This window comes from Pan paniscus, chromosome 19 (genome assembly GCF_029289425.2).
Source record: "Pan paniscus chromosome 19, NHGRI_mPanPan1-v2.0_pri, whole genome shotgun sequence".
Classification (NCBI taxonomy): Eukaryota; Metazoa; Chordata; class Mammalia; order Primates; family Hominidae; genus Pan; species Pan paniscus.
Genome location: NC_073268.2, coordinates 96100985 through 96128939, shown reverse-complemented (window position 1 = coordinate 96128939; position 27955 = coordinate 96100985). Strand labels below are relative to the sequence as shown.

Below are 27955 nucleotides of genomic sequence, written 5' to 3'. Positions count from 1 at the left end.
ACCACAGGTGCCCGCCACCAGGCCTGGCTGTTTTTTTGTATTTTTAGTAGAGACGGGGTTTCACCATGTTAGCCAAGATGGTTTCGATCTCCATCTCCTGAGCTCGTGATCTGCCCACCTCGGCCTCCCAAAGAGCTGGGATTACAGGCGTGAGCCACCGCGCCTGGCCCCTTCTGCTTCCTTGGGTCGACTTAAACAGGAAACAGAATAACATGTCTCATGTTTCTCCTGAACTTTTATGACTGTGTGCAAGACTCCTGCAAAAATAGGGAAGACAGCAAGAAAAAGCAGCCAAGACAGGCACAGCTTCTGAGCTAAGCTTGCAGCTTGTGTATGAGACACGGGGGCAAGATTATGGTTACCGCCTCCCCCGCAGCAGCAACCCCCTGACCAAGGACGGGGAAGTCAGACTGTCTTCAAAGCATTAGGTTGTAGACTCGACATCAGACGAAGAGAGACACAAAGGCATGGGGAAAGAGAAAGGGTGAGGTTTGGCTGGAACCTAATCAAAGGTATTAACTTATCTGAAAAAATGCCATGGGTGTCAGGAGGGAGGAGGGGTGGGGAATGGAATGGAGAAAGCAGCCAAGGTCAGGGTGAGGGCTGCTCGGGGGACACCTCCCGCCCATGTGGAAGGACAGGCCATGAACTTCGGGGAAGAAGCAGGAAGCAGACAGGGCCGGGGCCCAGGCATTCCGCCCTCTAGCCGGTCCCTGAGCAGGGGTCTGTGTCATCTGCTTCTGTGTCCTCCCCCACAGACAAGAATCTGCTAGTCCGAGCGTGGAGCATTCGGTTCTTTGGTGTTTATATTTCATCATGCACATAAATAGGCTATTATTCTCAGTTACACGTCAGGCTCCGGTGAGCTCGATTCATGTAAACTAACTCCAGGACAAGTGTGCCTTCTCGGTGTGATGGCAAAACCAAGCTTCTGGGCCAGGGGGTCCTGCCCCATGGGGATCTCGCAGGGTGAAGGCTCCAGAAATGCCCAGACAGCCACCAGGGTACTGGCCTGGTATGCACCATCCTGACCATCAGCCAGGAATGTCACCATTTTCTAAGATGCTCTACAAATCTGAACATCTCAAGGTCAATATTTGAGGTATAGTTCAGTCACTGCACTCCTAGCTTGGAAGTCCTAAGCTATGCAATAATTTATTTCTGTAATAATGGCCCTGATCTATTAAACCTGTCTCCAAGTTGCTTCTTCAAATCTATCTGGGTGCAAACAGCAAATCTCTGTAATTACAGTTTATACTTCTCACAATGTTCTACACGGCCTGCACTTTTAAAAGACTGGCCGGGTGCAGTGGCTCCTGCCTGTAATCCCAGCACTTTGGGAGGCCAAGACGAGTGGATCACCTGAGGTAGGGGTTCAAGACCAGCCTGGCCCACATGCTGAAACCCCGTCTCTACTAAAAATATAAAAATTAGCCAGGCGTGGTGGTGCACACCTGTAATCCCAGCTACTTGGGAGGCTGAGGCAGGAGAATCGCTTGAACCCAGGAGGCGGAGGTTGCAGTGAGCAGAGATAGCACCACTGCACTCCAGCCTGGGGGACAGAGCGAGACTCCATTGCAAAACCCATAAAAATAAAATAAATAAAAGATGGCCTCACTCCTCCCCGGGGCCTTGGTGCGGTGAGCTGCAGGTGAAGTCAGAGGCTCTCTCACTCGTTGTGAAGTGTTTATGCGTGTACATAGTCCACTAAAATATTCACTCAACATTCTGCGCGTGCACGTTTTATAAAACAAGATTATCTATTTTCTTCATCAATCGGATTGGCACAGTCCTAAAGTGTGACAACATGCTGAGCTGTCAGGGGACTTTGAAACACTGCTGCCGGGGGCGTGACTGTCACAATCCTACTTAGCAATACCCGCTAGACCCAGACATTCCGGGCTTGATAGGCAATATAAAAAAGGCTATATAGCATCCCGGCGAGCGTTAGCATTCACGGACCCGGTTATCTACAGCAGCACCGCCATAACAGACGGACGCGAACACCCTCGATGCCCCGGGCAGGAAGCTTCCCCGTAGAAGTATCCCAGCGGAATGCCATGTGGTAGAAAGGCGGGAATGAGCGGTGTTTGTATTTTGACTTGGGAAGCGCTCTAGGGACACGCTGTTAAGTGGAAAAAGCAAAGAGGTGCAGAACAGTGTGTGTGGTGTGCTCCCACGGGGCAAGAGAGGGAAGGAAGACTCCAGGTGAACGCATATGCTTTCTTGCGACTGCACACAAGTTAGGCAGGGGATCCCAGAAAACCAGGTGCCTTTGCTTGTCGTGGGAGGGGGTTCTAGTGACTGCGAGCCGAGGAGGAGGAGACCTGATCGAATACGATTTTTACAATGTTTGCAACCAAAAGGAAGCCATGTCTCTGAGGGCAATGAGGACGGTTTGCAGAGAGGACACTGGTTAGTCTGGGATGCAGGGGAGAGCTGGACAACAGGATCGTCTCGGAGGTGGCGTCTTCCCTTGGGGATGCTGCAGGGTTCACAGGCCATGAGCCTCGGAGAGCCAGGCCAGGTGCTGGACCCTCAGAGAGAACCTGACCTTGACTTTTCTTAAGGCCCGTGGCAGCTGAGCCGTGTAATTAAACAGTCAGGTATCAAGTCCTAGCATTGGGGCAGGAGGAAAAAGACGCCCAAGTGGGCAGATGGCCAAGTCCTCTCGTCCTGGTGTTCAGGCAACCCTGGTGACACAGGGAGAGGAGCCCTTGCCCGGCCACAGCTGGCTCTGGTTCCTCGACCTGCATCTTTACAGGGGAAACGAAGCTTCAGCCAAACATCGCCTGTATCAAACCACAGTGTTCCTTTTGGCTTTATGTTGTTGACTCAAGGGAGTGAAGGAAATGAGTATTATTATTATTTTTATTTTTTTTGAGACAGAGTCTTGCTCTGTCTCCCAGGCTAGAGTGCAGTGGCGTGATCTCGACTCACTACAACCTCCGCAATTCAAGCAGTTCTCTGTCTCACCCTCCTGAGTAGCGGGGATTACAGGCGCCCACACCATGCCTGGCTAATTTTTGTATTTGTAGTAGAGACGGGGTTTCACCATCTTGGCCAGGCTGGTCTTGAACTCCTGGCCTCGTGACCCACCTGTCTCAGCCTCCCAAAGTGTTGGGATTACAGGTGTGAGCCACTGCGCCTGGCCAGAAATGAGTATGGTTAATCCAATATTATTCATTTGAAAATGTTTTGGTCTAAAAACTTTTAAAAACAAAATGGTTTCATTTTGTTTCTTTAATCACAGCACCCAAAAGGAAAAGCATCTCCTGGTTGTGTGACTGCTGCTGGCTGCCTGGCTGCGGGTGCTGTGGGGCCAGCCAGTCCCTCATTCCTTGGTCCAGCCTTTCTTGAGCGCTTGCTGTATGCCAGGCTCTGTGCTGGGCACAAGGGGTGGAGACTACGAAAGGTGGAGGGGAAGTTAAAGCTCAGCGGGTGAGACACGTGCCACCACAGTGCCCGGCTTTTGCTTTCCGGGTCCCGAGACCTGGTCACCCTGGGTGGTTTTAGGAATGAAGGCAGCACCTGTGTCTCCAACGCCCTGCCCTGAGCCGCACATCCATCCCCAGAAGTGACGGGATGCCCAGAGGAGGCCTCTTCCTCCCCTTCCTTTGGAGATTAAAATAGGATTTCGGTTGGAATGCAGCCCTCAGACGGAACAATCGGGAAGGGATGGGGTTTCCGCACTCAGGTGGTGATACTGCAAATCAAAGGGACACCTTTACCTCCCAAAGATAGCTTTCTCTTCACCCTGCTCTGTTTCTACTTAATCCTGCCAGGAAATCTGAGCAGAAAAGCCTCTCCCCTCCCAGCGCCGCAGTGTTGGAAAGGATTTAAGAATCGCTGAAATCTTATCAAACAATGAGGGAGCTTTCCGGACGAAAGCCCGGACCCGGGGATCAAGGTGCACCCTCCGTCGCAGAGATCCGGTGGACCCAGAGAGAGGGGGTGTGGGACGGGCCTGCCACGGACCCCTGGGGTTCCCGCACATCCTCGCTGCCTGTGGCCCTGCAGTACCTGAGCGCCTCCAGCACCGCCCTGTGCGCCTCATCGCGGTGCTTCATGCCCACCAGGCTGGCGGCCCACTGCTGCATGATGCGCCTCTTCTCCACGCTGATGGCGTCGATCTCGGTGCAGGCCTGCAGCCAACAGGGGAGGGGGCAGGAATGGCTGTCTCATTTCATTTGCGAGCAAAGCCCAAGAACACCAGAGCCTCACATTCCCAAATCTTCCTCTTTCCCTTCTATCACCGGTACTTTCCTTGATCATGCATCTGCAGAGGGGTAAACATGAGCCTGAATGTAGCTTTCAAGATAACCCGTACCCGCTTTGAGCCTTTGCTCAGGGCCTGCGGTGCTCAGTGCTTGGGAATGAGGAGGAGGAGGGAAGGGAGGAGAGGGAGGAAGGAGGAGGGAGGAGGGGGAAGATGAAGGAGGGAGAAGGGAGGAGAAGGAGGAGGGGGAAGATGAAGGAGGGAGAAGGGGGAGAGGGAGGGGGAGGAGATGAAAGAGGGAGGAGGGGGAGAGGGAGGGGGAGGAGATGAAAGAGGGAGGAGGGGGAGAGGGAGGAGGGGGAGGGGGAAGACGGAGAGGAAGAGGGAGAGGAGGAGGGAGAGGAGGAGGGGATCCTGGCCAACATCCGTGAAACACCTCTGCAGGGTTGGTGGTGTCACTGATTCGGGCTGAGGTCCCACAGGACGGGCCCAGCACCGCTTCCTGTAGGGAGCCCATGATGGAAGGAGGTGTTTGTCTCAAGAATGGCCAGGGCTGGATGCTCTCGTCCAGCTGGGGGAAGCAGGGCTGCCTAGACTGGGAATGAGGAGGCACAACTGGACAGCCAGGGGTGGGCAGGTCAGGCAGGCTGAGTGGAGGCTGGAAGTCTAGGGGCATCGTGGGGGGCAGTGAGGGGCCACCTGCAGTAAGGGCTTGGGCCCATGCAGGGGAGGGGCTTGAAAACTAGGGGGGTGGTTCAGGAATTTACTCCAAGGGAAAGGGGAGTTCCTTTATGCTTGGGGCACAGAGGTTAAGGCTGGTACGGCTGCCTGGGCTGAATCTCACCCGCTGTGCCTCAGTGTCCCCAGCTGTGACATGGGTACAGGAGCAGCACCTACGTCCCGGGGCTGCCGGGTCAAGTGAGTTGATGCCTGCATGCCCAGCGCGGCCTGGATCGCGGTCTTGTTTTGAGTGGTGTTTGGGATTCTTGATGAGTCATCCCCTAATGCAAGCACTGTGACTTGAGCAAGCTGGCGGCCCGAGTCAGCCAACTGGGGCATCCTGTAGAACGCCAAGTCCCAGAAGTGCCTGCACGCCATGACACCCAGGCAAGCTTGGTAGACAGTGACTGAACCACAACGCGCTAGAACATCACGGGGGAGCCGAGGGCAGCGCCGGGCATGAGAGAGGCCATCGCCCTGGAGACACCATGCTCGGCTGTGAGGGTTTCTGAACCATCTATTCATTACGACGTAACCTAAAATGGTGTGAATTAAGTATACCACGATGAGGGGGACTTTTTTTTCCTCTCACAGACGCTTACTTAGGATTATTGGGCAGCCTAGGAAGGCACACTGTGTACATCCCGGGACTGACTTCCCTTTTGTCTGAAGTATTTCCTTTTATTTTAGCTGACATGTTACAGCTGTTTATCTCTGGGGTACAGAGTGATATTTCGACACATGTACAATGTGTACTGCTTGAATCAAGGTAATTAGCGCATCAGTCACCTCCAGCAATTGTTATTTCTTTGAGTTGGGAACATTCAAAATCCTCTCTTCTAGCTATCTGAAAACGTACAATAAATTATTGTTAACTGGGCCAGGTGCGGCAGCTCATGCCTGTAACCCCAGCACTTTGGGAGGTCAAGGCGGACGGATCACCTGAGGTCAGGGGTCCGAGACCAGCCTGGCCATGGGGGTGCAGGTGTCTATTGGATGCACGGATTCCCTTTCCTTTGGATAAATGCCCAGTCGTGGGACTGCTGGGTCACAGTTTTGTATGGGGGTAAGTTATTCACTAAGGAGGCTGCTCTGTGCCATTGGGCAGTGGGAGCTGGCCCAGGCAGCAGGTGGGGACCCAAATTCAGCCAGGATGCACCTTAAACTGAGCCTGTGCGAGGCCTCCCCATGGTGCCCCCGAGGCTGCCGGCCACAGCCTGGTTGACTGAGGTGCAGGTCAAGGCATAAGGATGGAAAGATGGCTGCCGGGCTCAGTCACCTGTGCATTTACACCCCAGTTTTTCACAAAGGCAAGTGTTCAGCCTATGCAAATAGAATGTGCAAATAAGCAAAAAGAAAATGAAAATTCAATAACCCTAACACTTAGAGATAACCATTTCTAACTTCTTACACCTGTGACTGTGTGTGTGTGCGAAATCAAATTCTATATATTGTTTCATAATCGCCTATTAATTTTTTTTTTTGAGACAGAGTTTTACTCTCGTCACCCAGGCTGGAGGAAAATGGCATGATCTTGGCTCACTGCAATTTCCGCCTCCTGAGTTCAAGCAATTCTCCTGTCTCAGCCTCCCAAACAGCTGCGATTATAGGCACTCGCCACCACGCCTGGCTAATTTTTGAATTTTTAGTAGAGACGGGGTTTCACCATGTTGGCCAGGCTGGTCTCGAACTCCTGACCCTCAGGTGATCTGCCGACCTCGGTCTCACAAAGTGCTGGGATTACAGGTGTGAGCCACCACGCCCCGCCATATTAAAAATTAATGTATTGTGCCAGGTGCGGAGGCTCATGCCCGTAATCCCAGCACTTTGGGAGGCTTAGGCGGGCGGATTGCTTGAGGTCAGGAGTTCCCAACCAGTCTGGGCAACAAAAAGAAACACCGTCTCTACAAAAAGAATAATAATAATAAAAAAATTAGCAGGGTGTGGTGGCATGTGCTTGTAGTCCTACCTACTTGAGAGGCTGAGGTGGGAGGATTGCTTGGACCCAGAAGTTTGAGGCTACAGTGAGCCATGAGGGCCCCAGTGCACTCCAGCCTGGGGGACAGAGTGAGACTTAGTCTCTACCATCATTCTCAGCAAACTATTGCAAGGACAAAAACCCAAACACCGCATGTTCTCACTCATAGGTGGGAATTGAACAATGAGAACACATGGACACAGGAAGGGGAACGTCACACAATGAGGCCTGTTGTGGGGTGGGGGGAGGGGGGAGGGATAGCATTAGGAGATATACCTAATGCTAAATGACGAGTTAATGGGTGCAGCACACCAACATGGCACATGTATACATATGTAACAAACCTGCACGTCGTGCACGTGTACCCTAAAACTTAAAGTATAATTAAAAAAAAATTAAAATAAGAAATTAATATCAAGACAGGTTTCCATGTCAGTAGAGCTCTTTTTGGTGTGGTGTATTCTGATGCACAGGTGTATGAAAATGGGTTTCACTAATGTCCTCTTCTTGGGGTCTTTCTTTCTGATGACACAACACGGTGATGAGCGTCATCTCCCCCATGAGTCTCTATTCACTGTATTTATTTCTTTAGAGACGGGGGTTTCGCTCTGTCACCCAGGCTGGAGTGCAGTGGTGCAATCATAGCTCACTGCAGCCCTGACTTCCTGGGCACAAGTGCTCCTCCTGCTTCAGCCTCCTGAGTAGCTGGGACTACAGGTGCACCCCACCAAGCCTGGCTTTACCATTTTTAACATACAAAAATGTTATCTGCATAGGTCTTTGCTAGGTTCCTTGGAATGGAGTCTAAGCACTAACAGGGTGCGGGGTTAGGGTTAGGGTTAGGGTTAGGGAGGGAGTGGCTGCATATGATCATAGCGCCCTGGATGAAGATCTTGATAAAGATAAAGGCCAATCTGTATTTTCATGGCCGACAGCAGGGAGGGCTCATCTCTCCTTATCTTTGCCAACTCTGTAGGGGACTCCCTGTCCTTTGGTGACTTGTGACTTCGCTCGATGAACAGGGGCCCTGCTGTTGCCCCCGCACTGTTCTGGGTGCTGGAAATGAGAAATGAAGGAAGTGCGGGCGGCCCCCTTCTCTGGGGGAGTTGCATCGAGGGGAGGGCGGGAGGTGCAAAAGGAAGCATCTACCACGTAGCCCACCTGCCTCCAGGGTGTGGAAGCACACAGGGCGCGTCTCCTTGGCTTTCAGCCTCTCTTCACAACCCCGGATTTACTAATGGCTGCGAGTTGTCTCCTCCTGCCTGTCTCCCCGCCTTCATCTGGTTTGTGGCGTCCTTAATCTACAGAGCTTTTATTGAGGGTGTGATTGCCCTCCTAGTCTTTTGTTTTGTTTTGTTTTTTGAGATGGATTCTGGCTCTGTCGCCCAGGCTGAAATGCAATGGCATGATCTCGGCTCACTGCAACTTCTGCCTCCTGGGTTCAAGCGATTCTCCTGCCTCAGCCTCCCAAGTAGCTGGCATTACAGGCGTGTACCACCACGCCCAGCTAATTTTTGTATTTTCAGTAGAGATGGGGTTTTGCCATGCGGGCCAGGCTGGTCTCCAACTCCTGACCTCAGGTGATCCAGCGGCCTCGGCCTCCCAAAGTGCTGGGATTACAGGCGTGAGCCACCTTACCCGGCCCCTCCTAGTCTTTTCCTTTAAGGTTCCTGCTTTTGGTGTTATACTTTGAAAGGCCTCCCCAGCCCAGGATTATATAAATATTTTCATTTGTTTTCGTCTGGCACATTTTCCCCCATTTAAATACTTGATTCCATCTGGAATTTATTTTACTGTCTGGTATGAGGAAAAGATTTAATTTTTTCCCAAATGATTAACCAAATGTCCCGACATCATTGGATGCATAATTCATTAGCTCTCTGGTAATTTATAATCTACTAGGTTTTTATATAAACTCTGGCTTGCTTTGGGGCTCTCTCATAGGCTTCAATGTCTTGCCTGTCTATCTTGTGACACATTATTTTAGCCTCTAGAACTTTACGGTTTTGTTTTATTTTAGACAGGTTCTTGCTCCGTAGCCCAGGCTGGAGTGCAGTGGTATGATCATATTTCATTGGATCTTTCATAGTTCAAGGATCTTTCATGATCCTTCCTTTTCAAAATTTTCTTGGATATTCTTGAGCATTTAGTCTTCTAAGTGAACTTTAAAATCAATTCATTGAGAATAAAGTGTTGTTGTTCTTTTTTTTTTTTTTGACCTCCCGGGCTCAAGTGATCCTCCTGCCTCAGCCTCCTGAGTAGCCGGGACCACAGGTGCACACCACCATGGTGGGCTAATGTTTTACTTTATTATTATTATTATTATTTTTTTGTGGAGACAGGGTCTCACCATGTTGCCCAGTCTGGTCTTGAACTTCTGGGCTCAAGCCATCCTCTTGCCTCAGCCTCCCCAAGTGCTGGGATTACAGGTGTGCACCACCTTGCCTGGCCAGAGCTTTACTGTATACTTTAATATTTGGTGGGGCGATGCTAGGGTGATCTGCCATCCTGCTGTGTCCAGGACCCCCTGGGCTTAGCATGGAAAGTCCCTTGTCTTGGGGACCCCTCAGTCCTGAGCAGACTGGGATGGCTGCTTGCCCCGTTTGAATCTTCTCTTCCAAAACCATTCTTGGCTAGCCTCCCTAATTTATTTTTCAGATAAAACTCCAGAATTGTTTTGTTAACTAAGGGATTGTTTGTTCCTGAGATTCTGATTGGGACGTGCTCTACTTTAATTGCATTTGTAGCTGGAGAGACCAGTGCTGAGTAACGCCCAGCCCCGGGCCCTCCCTTTACCCTGGGAGCCCAGCGTGCTCATCCGTTCCTTCAAGTCCTCTTCCTTCTTTTTCATTGGCTGGGCACGGTGGCTCATGACTGTAATCCCAGCACTTTGGGAGGCCGAGGTGGGTGGATCACCTGAGGTCAGGAGTTTGAGACCAACCTGGCCAACATGGTGAAATCCTGTTTTTACTAAAAATACAAAAATTAGCTGGGCATGGAGGTGGGCGCCTGTAGTCCCAGCCACTCTGGAGGCTGAGGCAGGAGAATTGCTTGAATCTGGGAGGCGGAGGTTGCAGTGAGCTGAGATTGTGCCACTGCACTCCAGCCTGGGCGACAGAGTGAGACTCTGTCTCAAAAAAAAAAAAAAAAAGTTAATTGTTTCCTCCGTGTCATTCCCACACCCGTGAATGAAGATGGTGACTCATAGTTTTTTTTTTTTAAGTTGCAGTAACTTTGGTTTCTGGTGCTATCACTACAGACCTGAATCTGGGGCCAAGAGGGAGCAGCTTCCACCCCCTTCGTCCCCTCCACTCCCTACTCCACGAGGTGCAGAGATGTAGGAGCTACCCAGAAGGCCGGCTGCCCACGGCGGTGAGAATTGTTAGAAAGACTTCAGTCCTCCCCGGAAGAGGTCCCTGCAGGCTAAGGAACTTGCTGAGCATCCCCGCAGCAAGCTGGCCTTGGCGGTCATGAAGCGACTAGAGTACCTGAACCCTGCGAGGCCTTCTGTCACCCACTAGCCAGGGAAGGAATAGGAATCCGGGCTGTCCACCTGTCGGTATCTACTGTGGCCCCACCATGGGGAGGGCCCGATGTAAGTTGGCTGCGGTCACTCATCCAGCAGACGGGCAGGTGCAGTCTAGTAGACCCACCAGCACCCTGTGCACGGACACTCACTGGAGGGTCAAACACTGAGAGCTGCGGGGACTGCTTTTACCTCACTCACTGCTTTCCTTAAAATCCGGGTGTCCTCAGCCTGGGCCAAGTACTGAGCCTCAAACAGGGCAATGTCTTCTTCCAGCTGCTGGGCTCGAGTGGTGAGCTGGTCCACATACAGGTCCTGGGAAACAGGATGAGAAGCAGCCCCGTCAGGAGGTGCCCGTGGCTGAGGGCCTGTTCTCCACCAACCCTTGATACAAGTTGACGCCACCCAGGCCGGCCGCCACCCCTCCGGCCGGAAGCCTTCACGCAGGAGACAAAGCTGAGCCCCTTTTTGAAGCTCCACGGTCTGGTGATCATTAAACATGTGTCGAATTTGCAGAATACCTGCTTTTTCTTCTCGATTTCTGCCCGTATCCTCTCCGTCTCGGCCTTCTTCACCACTTGCGTCATCACGCGGATGTCGTGACGCATGTCCTGGTCGATGTTCTGCATGTAGAAGAGATGCAGGGCCAAGTTCTCCATCTCAGTCTGCAGAGCCGCCACTGCAGGGCGCGGCGGGGGAGAAAGAGAGAGAGTGGGGAGGCCGTCCCAGCATCCCCCACGCAGAGACCCAGGAGGAAGCAGGGAACAGCCGTTCTGGGCACCCTTCCTGCCATTTTTGGGTAAGACTGGGAAACTGCTTTTAAACTATCAAGACACAGACTTTGTCAGCAAAGAGTTTACAGTCTCTTGGAAGAGACAAAAATATACGGAATCTACATCCACAAATTGCAGCAAGCTGTTCCATTCCCCACCAAGTCTCAGAGATCCTCCTGGTAGTCTAAGGATACACTGAAGTAGTGCCAGGTGGTAAGGCTTCGGGTTGATTGCATAGATTTCTTACCACTGAAAGGCTGGCAACCTTAGGTGGAGTCTTAAGTCCCCTGGGAGGAGACGAGAACATCCAGGGCAGGCTGAGCTCCATGGATGCCCCTGCACTGACACCGCCACACAGCAGTGCAGGCCAGAGAGGATGAGGCTAGAAGAGGCAGCACCTTCCATCCTATCCCAGGTTAAGTGACAGATTTATGTCAGTGCTCTCAGAGGAGGCCAAGGCCCGAGGAACTGATTCCTTTAACCAAACTTGCATGAGATGGATTTCTTTTTTTTTTTTTTTTTTTTGAGACGGAGTCTCGCTCTGTCGCCCAGGCTGGAGTGCAGTGGCGCGATCTCGACTCACTGCAAGCTCTGCCCCCAGGGTTCACGCCATTCTCCTGCCTCAGCCTCCCGAGTAGCTGGGACTACAGGCGCCCGCCACCACGCCCGGCTAATTTTTTGTATTTTTAGTAGAGACGGGGTTTCACCATGTTAGCCAGAATGGTCTCCATCTCCTAACCTCCTGATCTACCCGCCTTGGCCTCCCAAAGTGCTGGGATTACAGGCATGAGCCACCGCGCCCGGCCATGAGATGGATTTCTAAAGCTAGAGTGCAAATTTACTGAGGGAGCTACACGTGGGTCAGTACTTGCTTGCTCACTGCACAGAGCACTCCTTTTCAGTGGCTGGATCCAAACAGAAAACTGAATTACAGGCCAAAAGGCTGCTGGACGCATATCATCCTGGAGCCAGGTGTGCTTGAAGGATACTGCTTAAACTTGCAAAACCATTTTGGCTGGGCATGGTGGCTCACGCCTGTAACCCCAGCACTTTGAGAGGCTGAGGTGGGCAGATCACTTGAGGCCAGGAGTTCAAGACCAGTCTAGCCAACATGGTGAAACCCTGTCTCTACTCAAAATACAAAAATTAACAGGGTGTGTTGGTGCACGTCCGTAATCCCAGCTACTCAGGAGGCTGAGGTGGGAGGATCATGCCACTGCACTACAGCCTGGGTGACAAAGTGAGACTCTGTCTCAAAAAAAAAAAAAAAAAAAAAAGCAACCTGTGCATTAATATAGTTTGCAGTAGCTAAATTCCAAAGTAATTTCCTCTAAGTTCTCCTTGAGGACTTGCTATTATTCTTTTTTTTTTTTTTTTTGAGACAGAGTCTCGCTCTGTCGCCCAGGCTGGAGTGCAGTGGTGATCTCGGCTCACTGCAAGCTCTGCCTCCCGGGTTCACGCCATTCTCCTGCCTCAGCCTCCCAAGTAGCTGGGACCACAGGTGCCCGCCACCACACTAGGGTAATTGTATATTTTTTTAGTAGAGATGGGGTTTCACCATGTTAGCCAGGATGGTCTCGATCTCCTGACCTTGTGATCCGCTTGCCTCGGCCTCCCAAAGTGCTGGGATTACAGGCGTGAGCCACCAGGCCTGGCTAAGGACTTGTTATTATTCTTAAATATTTCTTTCATGATCCTTCCTTTTCAAAATTTTCTTGGATATTTTTGTGCATTTAGTCTTCTAAATGAACTTTAAAATCAATTTGTTGAGAATAAAATGTTGTTGTTCTTATTGTTTTCTGAGACAGGGTGTCACTTTGTCACCCAGGCTGGAGCACAGTCGCACAATCATAGCTCACTGCAGCTTCAACCTCCTGGGTTCACCTCAGCCCCCCAAGTAGCTGGGACTCCAGGCACATGCCACCATGCCTGGCCAATTTCTCATTTTTGTATTTTTTGTAGAGATGGGGTTTTGCCGCATTGCCCAGGCTGGTCTTGAACTCCCGAGCTCAAACGATCTGCCAGCCTCAGCCTCCCAAAGTGTCGACACTACAGGCGTGAGCCTCCGCACCTGGCCCGAGGTGCTTTTTGTTTTGAGGTGGAATATCCGCAGCACGTGTTGCTAAGGGACAGAAAGCGAGGAACCGAGCAGTGGGTATAATATGCAGCCATTTAAGTTAAAGAGAGAGAGAGAGATACACATACACACACACCCTTGTGACTTTGCTTAGATATGCAAAAAATCTCCAAAAGACTCCACAAGGGCTGAACACAGTGGCTTATGCCTGTAATCCCAGGACTTTGGGAGGCCGAAGCAAGAGGATCACTTGAGCCCAGGAATTCGAGACCAGCCTGGGCAACACAGTAAGACTCTGTTTCTACCAAAAAAAAAAAAAAAAAAAAAAAAAAATATATATATATATATATATATGAAAATTAGCCAGGCCTGGTGGTGTGTGCATAGTCCCAGCTACTTGGGAAGCTGAGGTGTGAGGATCACTTAAGGCTGGGAGTTCGAGGCTACTCTGCCATTGCATTCCAGCCTGGGAAACAGAGCAAGATGCTGTCTCGCTGTTTCGAAGAAAACAAAAACAAAAAGAATCCACATGAATCTACGTTGCCTCTGTGGAGGGCCCTGGTGGCTGGGTGGGGGAAGGGGAAAAGAGACGAAAACTTCCTCTTAGTTGTAGAGCTCTTGCATTTTGAATCATTACTTTTCCAAAATAAGTAAATAATTATGTTGAATAAATTTAAGTTCACCCAAAACATCTCACCACGGAGGGTAACGGGAATTGCAATGGTTTTATTGCTAATTTGGAGGGAAATGGCATTTTTATATCGTGCGTCTTCCCAGCTGGTAACGTGGGCACTCCATTTATTTAAATCTGTTTTATGACCTTTCATAACATTTATTGTTTTTTTTCAGACAGGCTCATCATTCCTTGTTGGATTTCTTCCTGGGCTTATTTTAAAGTTGTTATAGCTATTATGAATGAGCTTTTTTAAAAATTGTAATTCCTAACTATATTACTGGTGTAGAAGAAAACTACAGAGCTGGTATCCAGCTACTTTACTGATTTCTTACTGTTTCTATTGGCTTTTAGTTTTCATTAGTAGAGGTTGAGAATTTCAGTATTTCATTCCCAGATCCATATCTCATTTCTTTCTCTTGTTTTCTTTGCATTGCTGGAGCCTCCAAAACAGTCTGGGGTAACTGCTATGCTAGCAGGCCTCCTCATCTCATTCCTGATTTTAAGTCTAGTCTTTCCACTGGGTAACATTTTCTTGTTAGTTTCTGATAAATACTTAGAACTCTCCTTCTATCCTACTTTGGGATGGATGATGAGTTTTATTAAATACCCATTTGGCACCCACCCAGGAAGCCTTTTTTTTTTTTTATCCTTGTATTTTGTTTTATTTGATTTATTTATTTATTTTTTTTGAGACAGTGTCTCACTCTGTTGGCCAGGATGGAGTGCAGTGGCACAATCTCGGCTCACTGCAACCTCTGTCTCCCGGGCTCAAGCAATTCTCCTGTCTCAACCTCCTGAGTAGCTGGGATTACAGGTGCCTGCCACCACACCTGGCTAATTTTTTGTACTTTTAGTAGAAACAGGGTTTCACCACGTTGGCCAGGCTGGTCTCGAACTCCTGACCTCAGGTAATCTGCCCGCCTCGGCCTCCCAAAGTGCTGGGATTACAGGCGTGAGCCACCACATCCAGCCTCCATTCTTTAATTTATAAATATAATGCACAAAATTAGTAGATTTCCTAATTGTGAATTATTCCTGTGTGAATTCCGGAAGTAAATCCTACTTATTTTTGCTAACGTTTTGTTCAGGATTTTCACTCCTCACATGTGGGGCCGCTTTACAGTTTCCTGCTTGTATGCTGTCAGCGTTTGCAGCCAGCCTTTCACTAAGCATTGCAGGACCAGCCTGTGGGGAGTTTCCGGAATCTTCCATGCCCTGGAGCTTTGATAACACAGGAAGTGTTTGTTCCTTGAAAGGTTACTAGAAGCCTTCCATAACATCTTCCAATACTGGTGCATTTAGGGAAAACAGATTTTTGACATTTTCAATTTCTTGCATGATGAAACCAGTACAATGCATAGCTTTCTTGCAATTAAAAACAAAAAACAAAACAAAAAAAACCCTCCCCCAAGTTGTCCTCATTCCCAACATTGTTACTTGCATGATCTCCTTTTTATTGCCAGATAAGCCAGCAGTGTGTAAGGTTTATTGGTCATTTAAAAAAAAAGCAGTTTATTTATCAAGTCAATTCATTTTTTATTTATTTCATCAGCTTCTGCTTTTGATCTTTATTGGTTTCTTTTTCTACTTCTTTCAGTTTATTTCCCTCTTTTTAGCTTCTCGAATAGAATGTCTGTTTTCAGGCTTGTTTGTGGAAATGTAAATAAACTCTGTCATGGGTTTTGTCTGAGCAGATTTGGCTGCAGCCAGAAGTCTTCATGCGTGGACTTCCCGTTGTTGTTAATTTCCAGAGTCTAACTGACATGTAGGTCAAATGCTAACCATCCTTCTCCCTTAGAATTCTGTATGCATTGGGAGGCCGAGGTGGGCGGATCACGAGGTCAGGGGTTCAAGACCAGCCTGACCAACATGGTGAAACCCCGTTATCTACAAAAATACAAAAATTAGCCAGGCATGGTGGCGGGCCCCTGTAGTCCCAGCTACTTGGGAGGCTGAAGCAGGAGAATCGCTTGAACCCGGGAGGTGGAGGTTGCAGTGAGCCGAGATCACGCCACTGCACTCCAGCCTGGGCGACAGAGAGAGACTCCATCTCAAAAAACAAACAAACAAACAAAAAACACAAAAAAGAGAATTCTGAATTCTGTATGCATTGACATCCTGCTATTTATATTTAAGATCTGTGATTCTCAGCCCTGGCCGCATGTTAGCATCATCTGGAAGCTTAAGGGTCAAAAAGAAAGCCAGAAACAAACAATGCCTGGTCCTTCCCAGAACAAACCAATCTGAAATCTGCTGGGATAGGTCCTGGTGGTTTTGAGCTCTCCCTGGTTCCTCCAAGGCGCAGCTGATGGAGGCCTTGATGAAAACGTAGCCCAGGCCCGGCCTCAAGAGGCCATCTGGGTTTTCCCGCCTGGAAGCCTGCAGCTTTTTTTCTTTTGCTGTGGTATTTGGAAATCCCACCAGCTATGTCTGCGGAGGTTTATTTTCTCTTTCAGCTGCATGGCCCGTCACGAGTCTTTCTATCTGCAGATTCGTCTTTCCTGAACTCACGCATCTGTTCTCCTGGACATTGGCTATTGCCTCTCATCTCCTGAAATCTCCCGAAATCTCCCTTACGGACACTGATTTGATTTCCCTAATCTATTGTCCATGTCTTTTATCTCCTCCTCAAGATATCCATCATTTGGGGTTTTGCTCTATTTCCGGGGAAGATTCCTCGAACTGGCTTTTTAATTAAGAAATTCAGTTTTCAACTGCATTCATTTGTCTAGTTAGTGCCTTTTGGGGGGATGATGATTATATTTTTAAATTTCACGTACCCCTCTTCCTAACACTTTGTTCTCTTTATGGATGCAATGTCCTCTAAAATCTCATGAGACTACCAGTTGGCGCCTCTGCACACTCTGGGATGATGATTATATTTTTAAATTTCACGTACCCCTTTTCCTAACACTTTGTTCTCTTTATGGATGCAATGTCCTCTAATATCTCATGAGACTACCAGTTGGTGCCTCCGCATGCTCTGTTTTTAGAATCAGGGCTGGGTTTGCCTGTCTGTCCGGCTCAGTCTCCTCTCAGGTCTGGGGATCTCCGGTTGGTAACTCACATTTTGGTGTGAAGGTTTAGTGTCGGTGATGGTTAATACTGAGTGTCAACTTGATTGGATTGAAGGATACAAAGTATTGATCCTGTGTCAACTTGATTGGATTGAAGGATACAAAGTATTGATCCTGGGTGTGTCTGTGAGGGAGTTGCCAAAGGAGATTAACATTTGAGTCAGTGGCCTGGGAAAAGGCAGACCCACCCCCAATCTGGGTGGGCACCATCTCATCAGCTGACAGTGCAGCTAGAGTGTAAAGCAGGCAGAAAAATGTGAAAAGAGAGACTGGTGTAGCCTCCCAGCCTACATCTTTCTCTTGTGCTGGATGCTTCCTGCCCTTGAACACTGGACTCCAGGTTCTTCATTTTTGGAACTCAGACCGGCTCTCCTTGCTCCTCAGCCTGCAGACGGCCTATTGTGGGACCTTGTGATCCTGTGTCAATACTGAATAAACTCCCCTTTCTCTATATATCTATCCTGTTAGTTCTGTCCCTCTAGACAACCCTAATACAGTCTCCCTCCCAGATGAGGCAGGTGACCGTGGGCTTTCTCCAGGGGCCAGGACCCATGTCTCACCTAAGGGACTGTGCAGTGGTGGCTGCCCCCAGGTCAGGGCCGGGACCGTTGCCCAAATTCTTCAGTTCTGAGAAGGCAGAGACGGTGCTGTTTGACGCAGGCCTTGCTGGGTTGAAGAGCCTCGGCTCCGGCCCTCTCCTAATCTCCAGGAAGCAGAGTCCACCAGAGTGTTTGGATCTTTTCGGAATCCCACCCACTCTTTAAGCCCTAGCAGAGGGGAGCCAGAGGGCGCTCCACCCCAGCTCCACGGCTCCAGCCTCACTGCAGGTGTGGGGAGCAGGTCCCTACCTTCAGGTGGGTGTAAATTTGGTTACTTCTGGAGGATGTGGCTCTTTCAGTTCAGCGTGGATGTCACTTTCTTTACTTTTACTGTTTTCTGTTCATTTGATGCTAACTGGAGAGAGGTTCTTTTTTCTTTTTTTTTTTGAGATGGAGTCTTGCTCTGTCGCCCAGGCTGGAGTGCGGTGGTGCAATCTCGGCTCACTGCAAGCTCCACCTCCCAGGTTCACGCCATTCTCCTGCCTCAGCTTCCCAAGTAGCTGGGACTACAGGCACTCGCCACCACGCCCGGCTAATTTTTTGTATTTTTACTAGAGACAGCGTTTCACTGTGTTAGCCAGGATGGTCTCAATCTCCTGACCTCGTGATCCATCCGCCTCGGCCTCCCAAAGTGCTGGGATTACAGGCGTGAGCCACTGCGCCCAGCCAAGAGAGGTGCTTGATAAGTGCCCACTTACCCTAACTCTGAAATTTCCAGAACCTCTTCCACTTTTCTCAGGGTTTAAAATGTTTCTTTCCAGAACAGCTGGGATAGCCATGTTTCTGTTTTCCTCCAGGTTTGTGTAGGTCATTTCCCCATTATAAGAGTAATACACAGTTGATTGAGAAAGTTGAAAACATCAAAAAGCATAAAGACTGAAAAACTCCGTAGTCACAAGAGGAAGCCACTGTCCCCGGTCACCTACATGACCAGCTCTGTGCAAGGACGTTGCTTTATCGGTAATGTTGCATAGCATGTGCCGTAGCCCCCACTGTCTCATCTGATTCAAAGCTACCCACTGACCTGCCGCACACATCCTACGGCGGTCAGGCCCTGGGCCATGGTCTGACCGTCGTGCCTCACCCTCACATTCGCATCTATCGAAACCCTCCATCACCCCTGGTCTGCTCTTGCCTCCTGGTCTCATCTATCCTTGGACCTCTGCAGCTCACCCATCTCTCCCAGTTTTGAATCTCTACACTCTGGCTGTTAGCAGCTTCAGCATTTGCTGCTTTGCCCTGACAGGTGCCATTTAACATATTTATGACCGGGTGCAGTGTCTCATGCCTGTAATCCCTGCGTTTTGGGAGGCTGAGGCAGGTGAATCACCTGAGGTCAGGAGTTCGAGACCAGCCTGGCCAACATGGTGAAACCCCGTCTCTACTAAAGATACAAAAAATAGCCAGGCATGGTGGCAGGTGCCTGTAATCCCAGCTACTTGGGAGGCTCAGCCAGGAGACTGGCTTGATCCCGGAAGGGGGAGGTTGCAGTGAGCCAAGATCACGCCATTGCACTCCAGCCTGGGTGACAGAGTGAGACTCCATCTCAAAAAACAACAACAAAAAGACATTTGATTTATGTGCCTTCCCCTCCTAAAAAGGGTGGGAACCCCTCCAGGATGCACACACATCTTACTTTTCTAGATGCCTGGCCATGGTACATGGAGACACCCCTGGGAAACCCTCCAGGACCGGATGGCGTGTGGGGCCGCCGGGTTGCCTTACACTTTTTGCGCTCCTCGTTGGCAGCTGCGCAGGTCTTGGTGTAGAGAGCGCGGGCGGCCTGCAGCTCCTCCTCCTTCTGCCTGCGCTCGCTCGAGGCCATTGCGTGGCGGTCGTGACTCTTCTCCAGCAGCTTCTGCAGGTGTACCAGGTGCTGCTGCACCTCATAGAGATTCACCCCCAGCTCCTGCCGCTGGGCTCGGCTCTGCTTGGTAGCCACAACCTGGACCAAAGAGAGAAACAGGGTCACCAGGACGCAGGCATCCGACCAGGGTGGGAGACTGGACGGATACACACCAGCTCTTGGAGGTCCAGCTTCAACTTTTCGATCTGTCGGTTCAGGTAGTTCTTCAGGGCAGCCTGGAATCTTACCATCAGGGGCTAGAACAATGGAAAACCACAGGTGGTTACCTTCCTGGTTACCCTCCTGCCCGACCCAGGGCTCAGCCCAGGTGGCCACAGGTCTCCCTCTGGTGGGCCAGAGACGACTTCCGTGTGGAGTGCTCCCTACTTCTGCTTGGGATTCTTACTCTGGAAGCCACAAATTAAAGGCACCTCATGGTCTCATCTGAGGCACTTGCAGAGAACTGTGTGCATATTTTGGCAAAATGACGGTGAGCTGGGGCCAGAGGGTGGGGTGGAGCAGTGGTCTGGGGAGAGAACCTCCCCGTGCAGCCCCCAGCTCCTTCCGGCAGTTCCTGGAGCTCTGCAGCTGTCCTGATGGGTAAATGAAATCAACATCTGCCTTTTCCCCTTGCCAGTGGGTGGGGCAGGGAGCTGCGATCCAATTGGTGCCCTCAAGGCAGTGGCTGCCAAGATGGGCCCCACACCGCCAACATTTGGCAATGACTGGAGACTTTTTTTTTTTTGAGACAGAGTTTCGCTCTTATTGCCCAGGCTGGAGTGCACTGGTGCCATCTTGGCTGTCTGCATGCAACCTCCGCCTCTTGGGTTTAAGCGATTCTCCTGCCTCAGCCTCCTGAGTAACAGGGATTACAGGTGCTCACCACCATGCCCAGCTAATTTTTTTTTTTTTTTTGTATTTTTAGTAGAGATGGGGTTTCACCATGTTGGCCAGGCTGGTCTCGAACTCCTGACCTCAGGTGATCCACAGACCTTGGCCTCCCAAAGTGCTGGGATTACAGGCATGAGCTACCACGTCCAGCCTGGAGACATTTTTGATGATCACAACCAAGGCGGGGGGGTGGTGCTCCTGGCATGTAGCAGGGGGTGCTCAGGGATGCTGTTCAACACCACGCAAGGCACAGCACAGAATGACCCGGCCCCACGGGGCAGTGGTGCCGGGGTTGAGAAACACAGGCCTTACCTGTACCAACCTCAGAGGAGAGTACCCTACGAAGAGGCAGGTCAATCAGTGCCAATAAACGGTGCAGTGAACAGGCGAGATACAAGTACAGCATTTAGGGTCAGGAGTGGGAGACAGTGCAGGCAGAGAAAGGGGCCTGAGTCATTCTCCATCCATGTAGGCAAAAGCAAAACCTGGGAAGGCTTCCTTACGTGGTCTGGGTCCAAAACCACCAGCTGGGACCCTTCATCTTCTGCTTCCTCGTCACTCCCCTCGGACTCCACTCTCTCTGCCACGGCCCCCTCCTCGGTGCTGGGCTGCTGGATCTGGTCCTGGAACACTGGCAGGTCTCCTTCCCTGGGGTGGGCATCGGGCACCCCTGGGGGGATCACTGGGGGGAGAGATAGCGACACCATTGAGGAGCTGCTGGAGAGAAGCCTCAGTGATTCTATTCTGGGGCATCAATGGCACAGCTGCTGTCATGCCTCATGCAGCATGATGGGAAAGTGACAGCAAAAGCATCCAAACGGTCTGTGGGTCAGAAACATCATTCACCCCATCTTCTATTCCCTGACTCAATGCATCCCAGAGAAAGCGTCCCGTTTTAAAGGTAGGCAGGAAGGAAATTATTTTTGAGAGGCTTTCTTTACACATAAAGAGTGAATAGAAAGGTGGTCACTTAACTAGTGGATTGGATACAATATTTTTTTTCCCCAGACAGAGTCTTGCTCTGTTGCCCAGGCTGGAGTGCAGTGGCGCGATCTCAGCTCACTGCAACCTCCACCTCCGGGGTTCAAGCGATTCTCCTGCCTCAGCCTCCCGAGCAGCTGGGGATTACAGGCACCCGCCACCACGCCCGGTAATTTTTGTATTTTTAGTAGAGACGGGGGTTTCACCATGTTGGCCAGACTGGTCTCGAACTCCTGACCTCAGGTGATCCACCAGCCTTGGCTGGGATTCCAGGCGTGAGCCACCGCGCCCGGCTTGTTTTTTACTAATTTAGACACGTGCTGTTTTCATGTCATTTGCAAGTAATGAAAGGTTTGGACTGGCTGCAGGTCGGTACCACAGGGAATTTGCAACTGCCTGATCTGCCCTCCCACATCCACAACTCTGGGATACTGGGACTACGTAAGAAGACAGGGGTTCTGGAAAGCCTTTGAAAGCCAGCAGATGGATTCAGGCCTGGGGGTGCTGTCACGGCACGTCTCGCTCTGAGACCAGGAGCCCGTGAGAAATGGCCGTCAGGGGATGGGGCTGGGCGTCACTGAATCTTGGCGAAGGCCGTGTTCTGTCACTTAATCGGACCAGTTCCTTAATGGCCTTAGGGAACCTGTCTGTTAAATGGAGAATGATTCCTACTTCATCGGTCACTGTTAGGATTAAATGAGATAAAACAGTAAATGCCCAATAAATGTTATCCGTATCTGTTAATAAGATTTTTCTCTTTCAGCTCACAGCCACTCAGGAAACAGGTAACGGATGACAAACGAGTGGCGTCCCTTGCACAGAAGGGCCTGGCCTGTGCAGGTGGCTCATCGCCAGGGCAGGGTGACCTCAGCGGGTGGGTGGCACCTGGCTCCTGCGAGAGGAACTCCTCCAGGTCTGAGGACTCCATGTCGCTCCCGTGGCTCAGCCGGAAGCGGTGCCGGGCGCCCATTGGGAGCACCTGCCCCTGGGGCTCCTCTGTGGATCCTGTCTATGGCAAGAACAACCAAAACTAAGTCAACAGGGCTTAATTGCCACTGAGAAGTTATTCAATTTTAACTCATTACATTTGTGAAAGTTGTCAGACTCAAAATATAGTCACCTGTGTGTTTTTTTAAAAAAAAACCTGGCCGGGCACGAGGCTCATGCCTGTAATCCCAGCACTTTGGGAGGCCAAGGCGGGCGGATCGCTTGAGGCCAGGAGTTCGAGACCAGCCTGGCCAACATGGCGAAACCCCGTCTCTACCAGAGATACAAAAATTAGCTGGGTGCGGTGGCGGGCACCTGTAATCCCAGCTACTTGGGAGGCTGAGGAGAGAGAATTGCTTGAACCCGGGAGGCAGAGGTTGCGGTGAGCAGAGATCACAGCACTGCACTCCAGCCTGGGCAACAGAGCAAGACCCCTTCTCAAAAATAAATAAATAAATAAAGTTAAAATCGAGCCAGGTGTTTTTATGAAGGGAAGACATTTTCTTATTGAAATTTCCCTAAAGGGGGCTGGTTTGAAAGGAGAGAAGAGGAAACAGTCCTCTTGGGAGACCCTGGCCAGGAGCCGAGGCTTTTCCGCATGCTTTCATGAAGAGGGTGCTCAGAGTTGTGGTTTCCCATCCTCGAGGCGCTCAGCATGTGGGAGCAAAAGATCCCAGGACCCATGCATTCTCATGCCTGGGTGTTTACACTTAGCTACAGATGCAGACACGCAGAAACCACTCTTTTATTATTATTATTATTATTATTATTATTGAGTAAGGGTCTCACTCTGCCACCTAGACTGGTGTGCAGTGCTGCAATCATAGCTCACTGCAACCCCCAACTCCTGGGCTCCGGTGATCCTCCCTCCTTAGCCTCCAGAGTAGCTGGGATTACAGGTGCACACCACCACACTGGTCTAATTTTTTAATATTTTACTTAGAGGTGGGGTCTTGCTATGATTCCTAGGCTGGTCTCAAATTCCTGGCCTCATTCAGCCTTTCTGCTTTGGCATCCCAAAGTGCTGGGATTACAGGTGTGAGCTGGGGGAACCACTTCTGAATTCCCTGGGCGGGGGAGAGTTAGATGTTTTCCATTTTGGACATTTGCAAAAGTCAAATGATGATTTTTATATCCAAGTGATTTCCTATTACTTTAACAATTATGTTAAATTTTGAGCAATGTATCATCCTAAATAACAAACAGAGAGAGGTTCTGTAAAGGAAAATGACATTTATTTGGGGATAGGGCATTGCGATGGGAATACGGGTGTCATAGTAAATTATGTTTGTATTTGGGGAGGTAAAGGAAGATGAAAGTTGACAAAGGAAAAATGAGGAGGATTACATAATTGTTTTGCGATAATTCTCCTTGGCTGTTAAGGATCAATAACAGGGTGGCATCAGCCCAAGTTTCGACAGGCAGTTGCTGGCAGCTGTCCTAGCAGAAGTGTTTTTTTTTTTTTTTGAAAGGTTATGATGATCTTTGTGCAACATTGTGGGGTTTGCAGAGTCTTTTGTGATAGTTTTTGTTATGAGAAGCCCTCCCCTTAATGCCTTTCCCCAGCTCTGTTTTTCAGGGTTTTTTGTTGTTGTTGTTTTTGAGATGGACTCTCGCTCTCGCCCAGGCTGGAGTGCAGTGGCACAATCTCGGCTCACTGCAAACTCCGCCTCCTGGGTTCAAGTGATTCTCTTGCCTCAGCCTCCTGAGTAGCTGGGATTACAGGCACCTGCCACCACACCTGGCTAATTTTTGCATTTTTAGTAGAGACGGGGTTTTGCCATGTTACCCAGGCCGGTCTCGAACTCCTGACCTCAAGTGATCCACCCGCCTCGGCCTCGCAAAGTGTTGGGATTACAGCCACTGTGCCCGGCGTCCATTTTAGCTTTAAAAGAGACTTTTGCAGTTACGACTATTGACAATAATTATTGCTGATGATGAACTCTTGGATATTAGTAACCCAGACAATGAGTCAGGGTTTTGCTGCCCACAAACAACACATTGTTACAAAGCTCATCTCATGCCACCCTCGCCATAACCCCACAAGTCAGGTTCTAGTCATTTCTGTTCTCCATAGTAAAGCAGCCACATGGAGGCTGAAGGGCTTGCCCCAGTTTGCACGGGCAGCCCCAGGTATGTTCAGCGCCGGCTGTCTCTGTCTCCAGCCCATGCACTGTCTCACGGCACTTCCGCAGATGGTGTTGACTCTGGAAATTATTTCTGAGGCATCTGGAGCCATAACAACATTAATGGGAGCCCAGGGTCAAAACCCATCTCCAGGGTGTGCAGCAGCGGCTTCTCCTAATGAGAGGTTTCTGGGTGTCCATGTGCACAACTGGACACAAGTCCCACTCACACTGTCCCAAAGACTGAGAGCCAGTGGGAGGTGGGGAGCAAGGGTCGCTCAGGGGCTGTCCCTGCCCTTTGTTCAATCATATTTGAAAACTACTTCCCAGTGTATTTTCTAGAAATTAGGCCCAAGGATGAAAATCGGGTTTACAGAGCAACAAGTGACCTAGACTTCACTTAAACAAAGGTGAAGACACTGGTTTTGCTGTTGTTGAGAGAGATATATATATATATTTTTTGTTTTGTTTTGTTTTTGAGATGGGGTCTCGCTCTGTCTCCCAGGCTGGAGTGCAGTGGCATGATCTTGGCTCACGCAATCTCTGACTCCCAGGCTCAAGCGATTCTTGTGCCTCAGCCTCCTGAGTAGCTGGGACTACAGGTGTGCACCAACACACCCGGCTAATTTTTGTATTTTTAGTAGAGATGGGGTCTTGCCATGTTGGTTAGGCTGGTCTCGAACTCCTGGCCTCAACTGATCCGCCTGCATCGGCCTCCCAAAGTGCTGGGATCACAGCCATGAGCCACTAGGCCTGGCCTGTTGTTGTTGATAAATTCTTAAAATAAGATTTTGGTTTTGGTTTTATATTTGTCACTTGTGATCACAAAACTTAATTAGGGCTCACCAAATACTGAATCATGCTGTTCTCCAAAGTGACTTTTAGAAACTCTTCTGGGTTTCCCAGGGTAGGGGAGTAGGAGGGATGGGGGTGCCTTGTGGTTCAGAATGGTGGCTTTGAAGCAAGAGCTACCGTTTGCCGCAACAGCTGGGTGACTATGCAATGACCTTGCACCTCTCAGTTTCCTCATCTGTACAATGGGCACAATCATAGTTCCTACCTCGTAGGGTTGTCAGGATGCTAAGACAACACAGAACAGTGTCTAGCCCATAGTCAGTGCTCAGAAGTATAAAGCATCCTCTTTCCCTGCCTCCCTTCCACACTCCCATCTCCCCTTGTAGAACAACTGAAACCTAAGCTATGCTGGGAGTAGGGGGCAGCCAAGGCAGTGAAAGTGGGAGACAGGTTACATCCAGGGGGATTGACCACATCAGTGAATACAGTAAGGATCATGGGGCCAGGCTTCTCCCTGTTGGAGAAAGGAGCTACAAATATGGAAGAGGAGGCCGGGCGTGGTGGCTCATGCCTGTAATCCCAGCACTTTGGGAGGTTGAGGAGGGAGGATTGACTGAGCCCAGGAGTTCGAGACCAGCCTGGGTATCATGGTGAGACGCCCCCTTGTACAAAAAATACAAAAATTAGCTGGGTGTGATGGTGAGTGCTTGCAGTCCCAGCTACTTGGGTGAGACTCTGTTTCAAAAAAAAAAAAAAAAAGGAAGAGGAGAAAACCAGGAGGGGCTCCTTATGGAGGTGAGATGGAATTAGAGGTTCTGTTGTGAGCCAAGGCCGGCCGCAGGGGTGTGTTCCAATAAATATAGATGTGAGCGAATGTCTGTGTACATGGTGTACGTATAAATGTGGGGGAAGTACGTACAGTACACGCACACAGGCCCTATCTCCTGCCGCTGAGAGGGCCTGGGGACAGTGACACCCCAGCATCAATGAGGACCCCAGCACCCAAGTGATAACTTCTAAATTCTATTTTCCACTAACAGAAACAGGGCTCCTGGAGAAATGTCTGATTCTAAGGCTGGGCAGTCTATGGCAGAAAGCAAGAAAGCCCTCAAAGAAGGATGGAGGTGCGTCCGATCACACAAAGGCTGGTTTAAATGGGCCCTCACTGGCCAAATTGAGCATCAAAATACAAAATGACAGTAATGGGTTCTAACCCAGTGAATCACATGGAGAGCCCTGAGTCTATGCAGATGTAAGAATATAAATAAACCAAGAGTTTAATGAGGAACCGACATTCACATCACTCCAAAGTGGCTCCCTGTGTTTATCTCAGAATGCGGGGTTGCTTGAACATCTGAAAATCAATCAATGTAATCTACCAAATTAACTAACTAAAAAGGAAAATACAGTCTTCTTAACAGACACAGAAAAGGATTTGACAAAACCCAATACCCTTTTATGATTAAAAAAAAACAACCCAACAACATACAACAAACCGAGAATACAAGGGAACTTCCTTAACCCGATAAAGGGCATCTGCAACACCCACAGCAAACATGGCGCTTTACAGTCAAAGACTGATGCTTTTCCTGTAAGATCAGGGCAAGACAAGAGGTCTGCTCTCACCGCTTCTATTCAACATGGTGCTGGCAGTTCTAGCCAATGCAATCAGGCAAGAAAAAGAAAGAAAAGGCATCTGGATGGGAAAGGAAGAAGTTAACTGCCTTTTTTCTCAGATGAGATGATTATCTTTGTGAAAAAGCCTACCGATTCTACAAACAAGCTAGTCTAACTAGTGAGGGACTTTAGCAACGTGGCAGAATATCAGGTGAGTATACAAAAACCAATTGTATTTCTATATGCTAGCCACAGACAATTGGAAATCATTTATGATGGCATCAAAAATGTGAAATACTGGGCAGGAGCGATGGCTCACACCTGTAATCCCAACACTTTGGGAAGCTGAGGCAGGCGGATCATTTGTGTGCAGGAGTTCGAGACCAGCCTGGCCAACATGGTGAAACCCCATCTCTACTAAAAATACCGAATTTTAGCCGGGTGTGGTGGTGTGTGCCTGTAGTCCCAGCTACTTGGGAGGCTGAGGCAGGAGAATTGCTTGAACCCGGGAGGCAGAGGTTGCTGTGAACCAAGATCATGCCACTGCACTCCAGCCTGGGTGACACAGCAAGACTACATCTCAAAAAAAAGAGAAACACTTAGGGATAAATCTGCCAAAAGTTGTATAACACCTGTATACGTTTGTAAGCAAATATAAGAAGTCCTCAATAACTGGTGGGAATCTGTTACAATTTTTTTCTCATTCTAAATAGTATTCGCCTTCCTATCTTAAACCAAAAAAGAAAAAAGCACCTTCCCACAAAATCTTCATTAAGTATAAAGGAGTAAAAGGTCGCTTCACAATGAAGAATCTTGGTGCTTTTAAATTTGGTGACTGAAGTGAACGTCATCAGGAATGGTGGAAGCTGGAATCCTACATCCCTGGTGGGACGCACTGAGAGCCCCACGTCGCTTCCGTGATAGTCCCACCAAAGCCTCATGACCCTAATCCCATCATGAGGAAACACCGGGCAAATCCAGGCTGAGGGAGGCTCTACAAGACAGCTGGCCTATGACCTTCACAAGGGTCAAGGTTGTCAAGGAAAGATTGAGGAGACTACAGAAAT

The 27955-nt window shown here is 49.6% G+C and overlaps 1 protein-coding gene across 6 annotated transcripts in view; it reads right to left on the bottom strand.

Annotated features, from left to right (window-relative positions):
- CCDC40 (coiled-coil domain 40 molecular ruler complex subunit) overlaps window positions 1–27955 on the bottom strand; it is a 66860-nt gene that overhangs the window by 33381 nt on the left and 5524 nt on the right. For 2 of the 6 annotated variants that reach the window (XM_063598801.1, XM_003818255.4), the window contains exons 4-10: window positions 22249–22372; window positions 20886–21064; window positions 19665–19748; window positions 19371–19590; window positions 10965–11122; window positions 10636–10758; window positions 4024–4145 (exon numbers count right to left, since the gene is read on the bottom strand). In XM_063598801.1, coding sequence (XP_063454871.1) covers window positions 4024–4145; window positions 10636–10758; window positions 10965–11122; window positions 19371–19590; window positions 19665–19748; window positions 20886–21064; window positions 22249–22372 — 1010 coding nt within the window. Of the gene's footprint in view, window positions 1–1828; window positions 2126–4023; window positions 4146–10635; window positions 10759–10964; window positions 11123–19370; window positions 19591–19664; window positions 19749–20885; window positions 21065–22131; window positions 22373–27955 lie in introns of those variants that run through there. The other 4 variants (XM_063598798.1, XM_063598799.1, XM_024926103.4 and 1 more) reach the window with 3 other exon arrangements.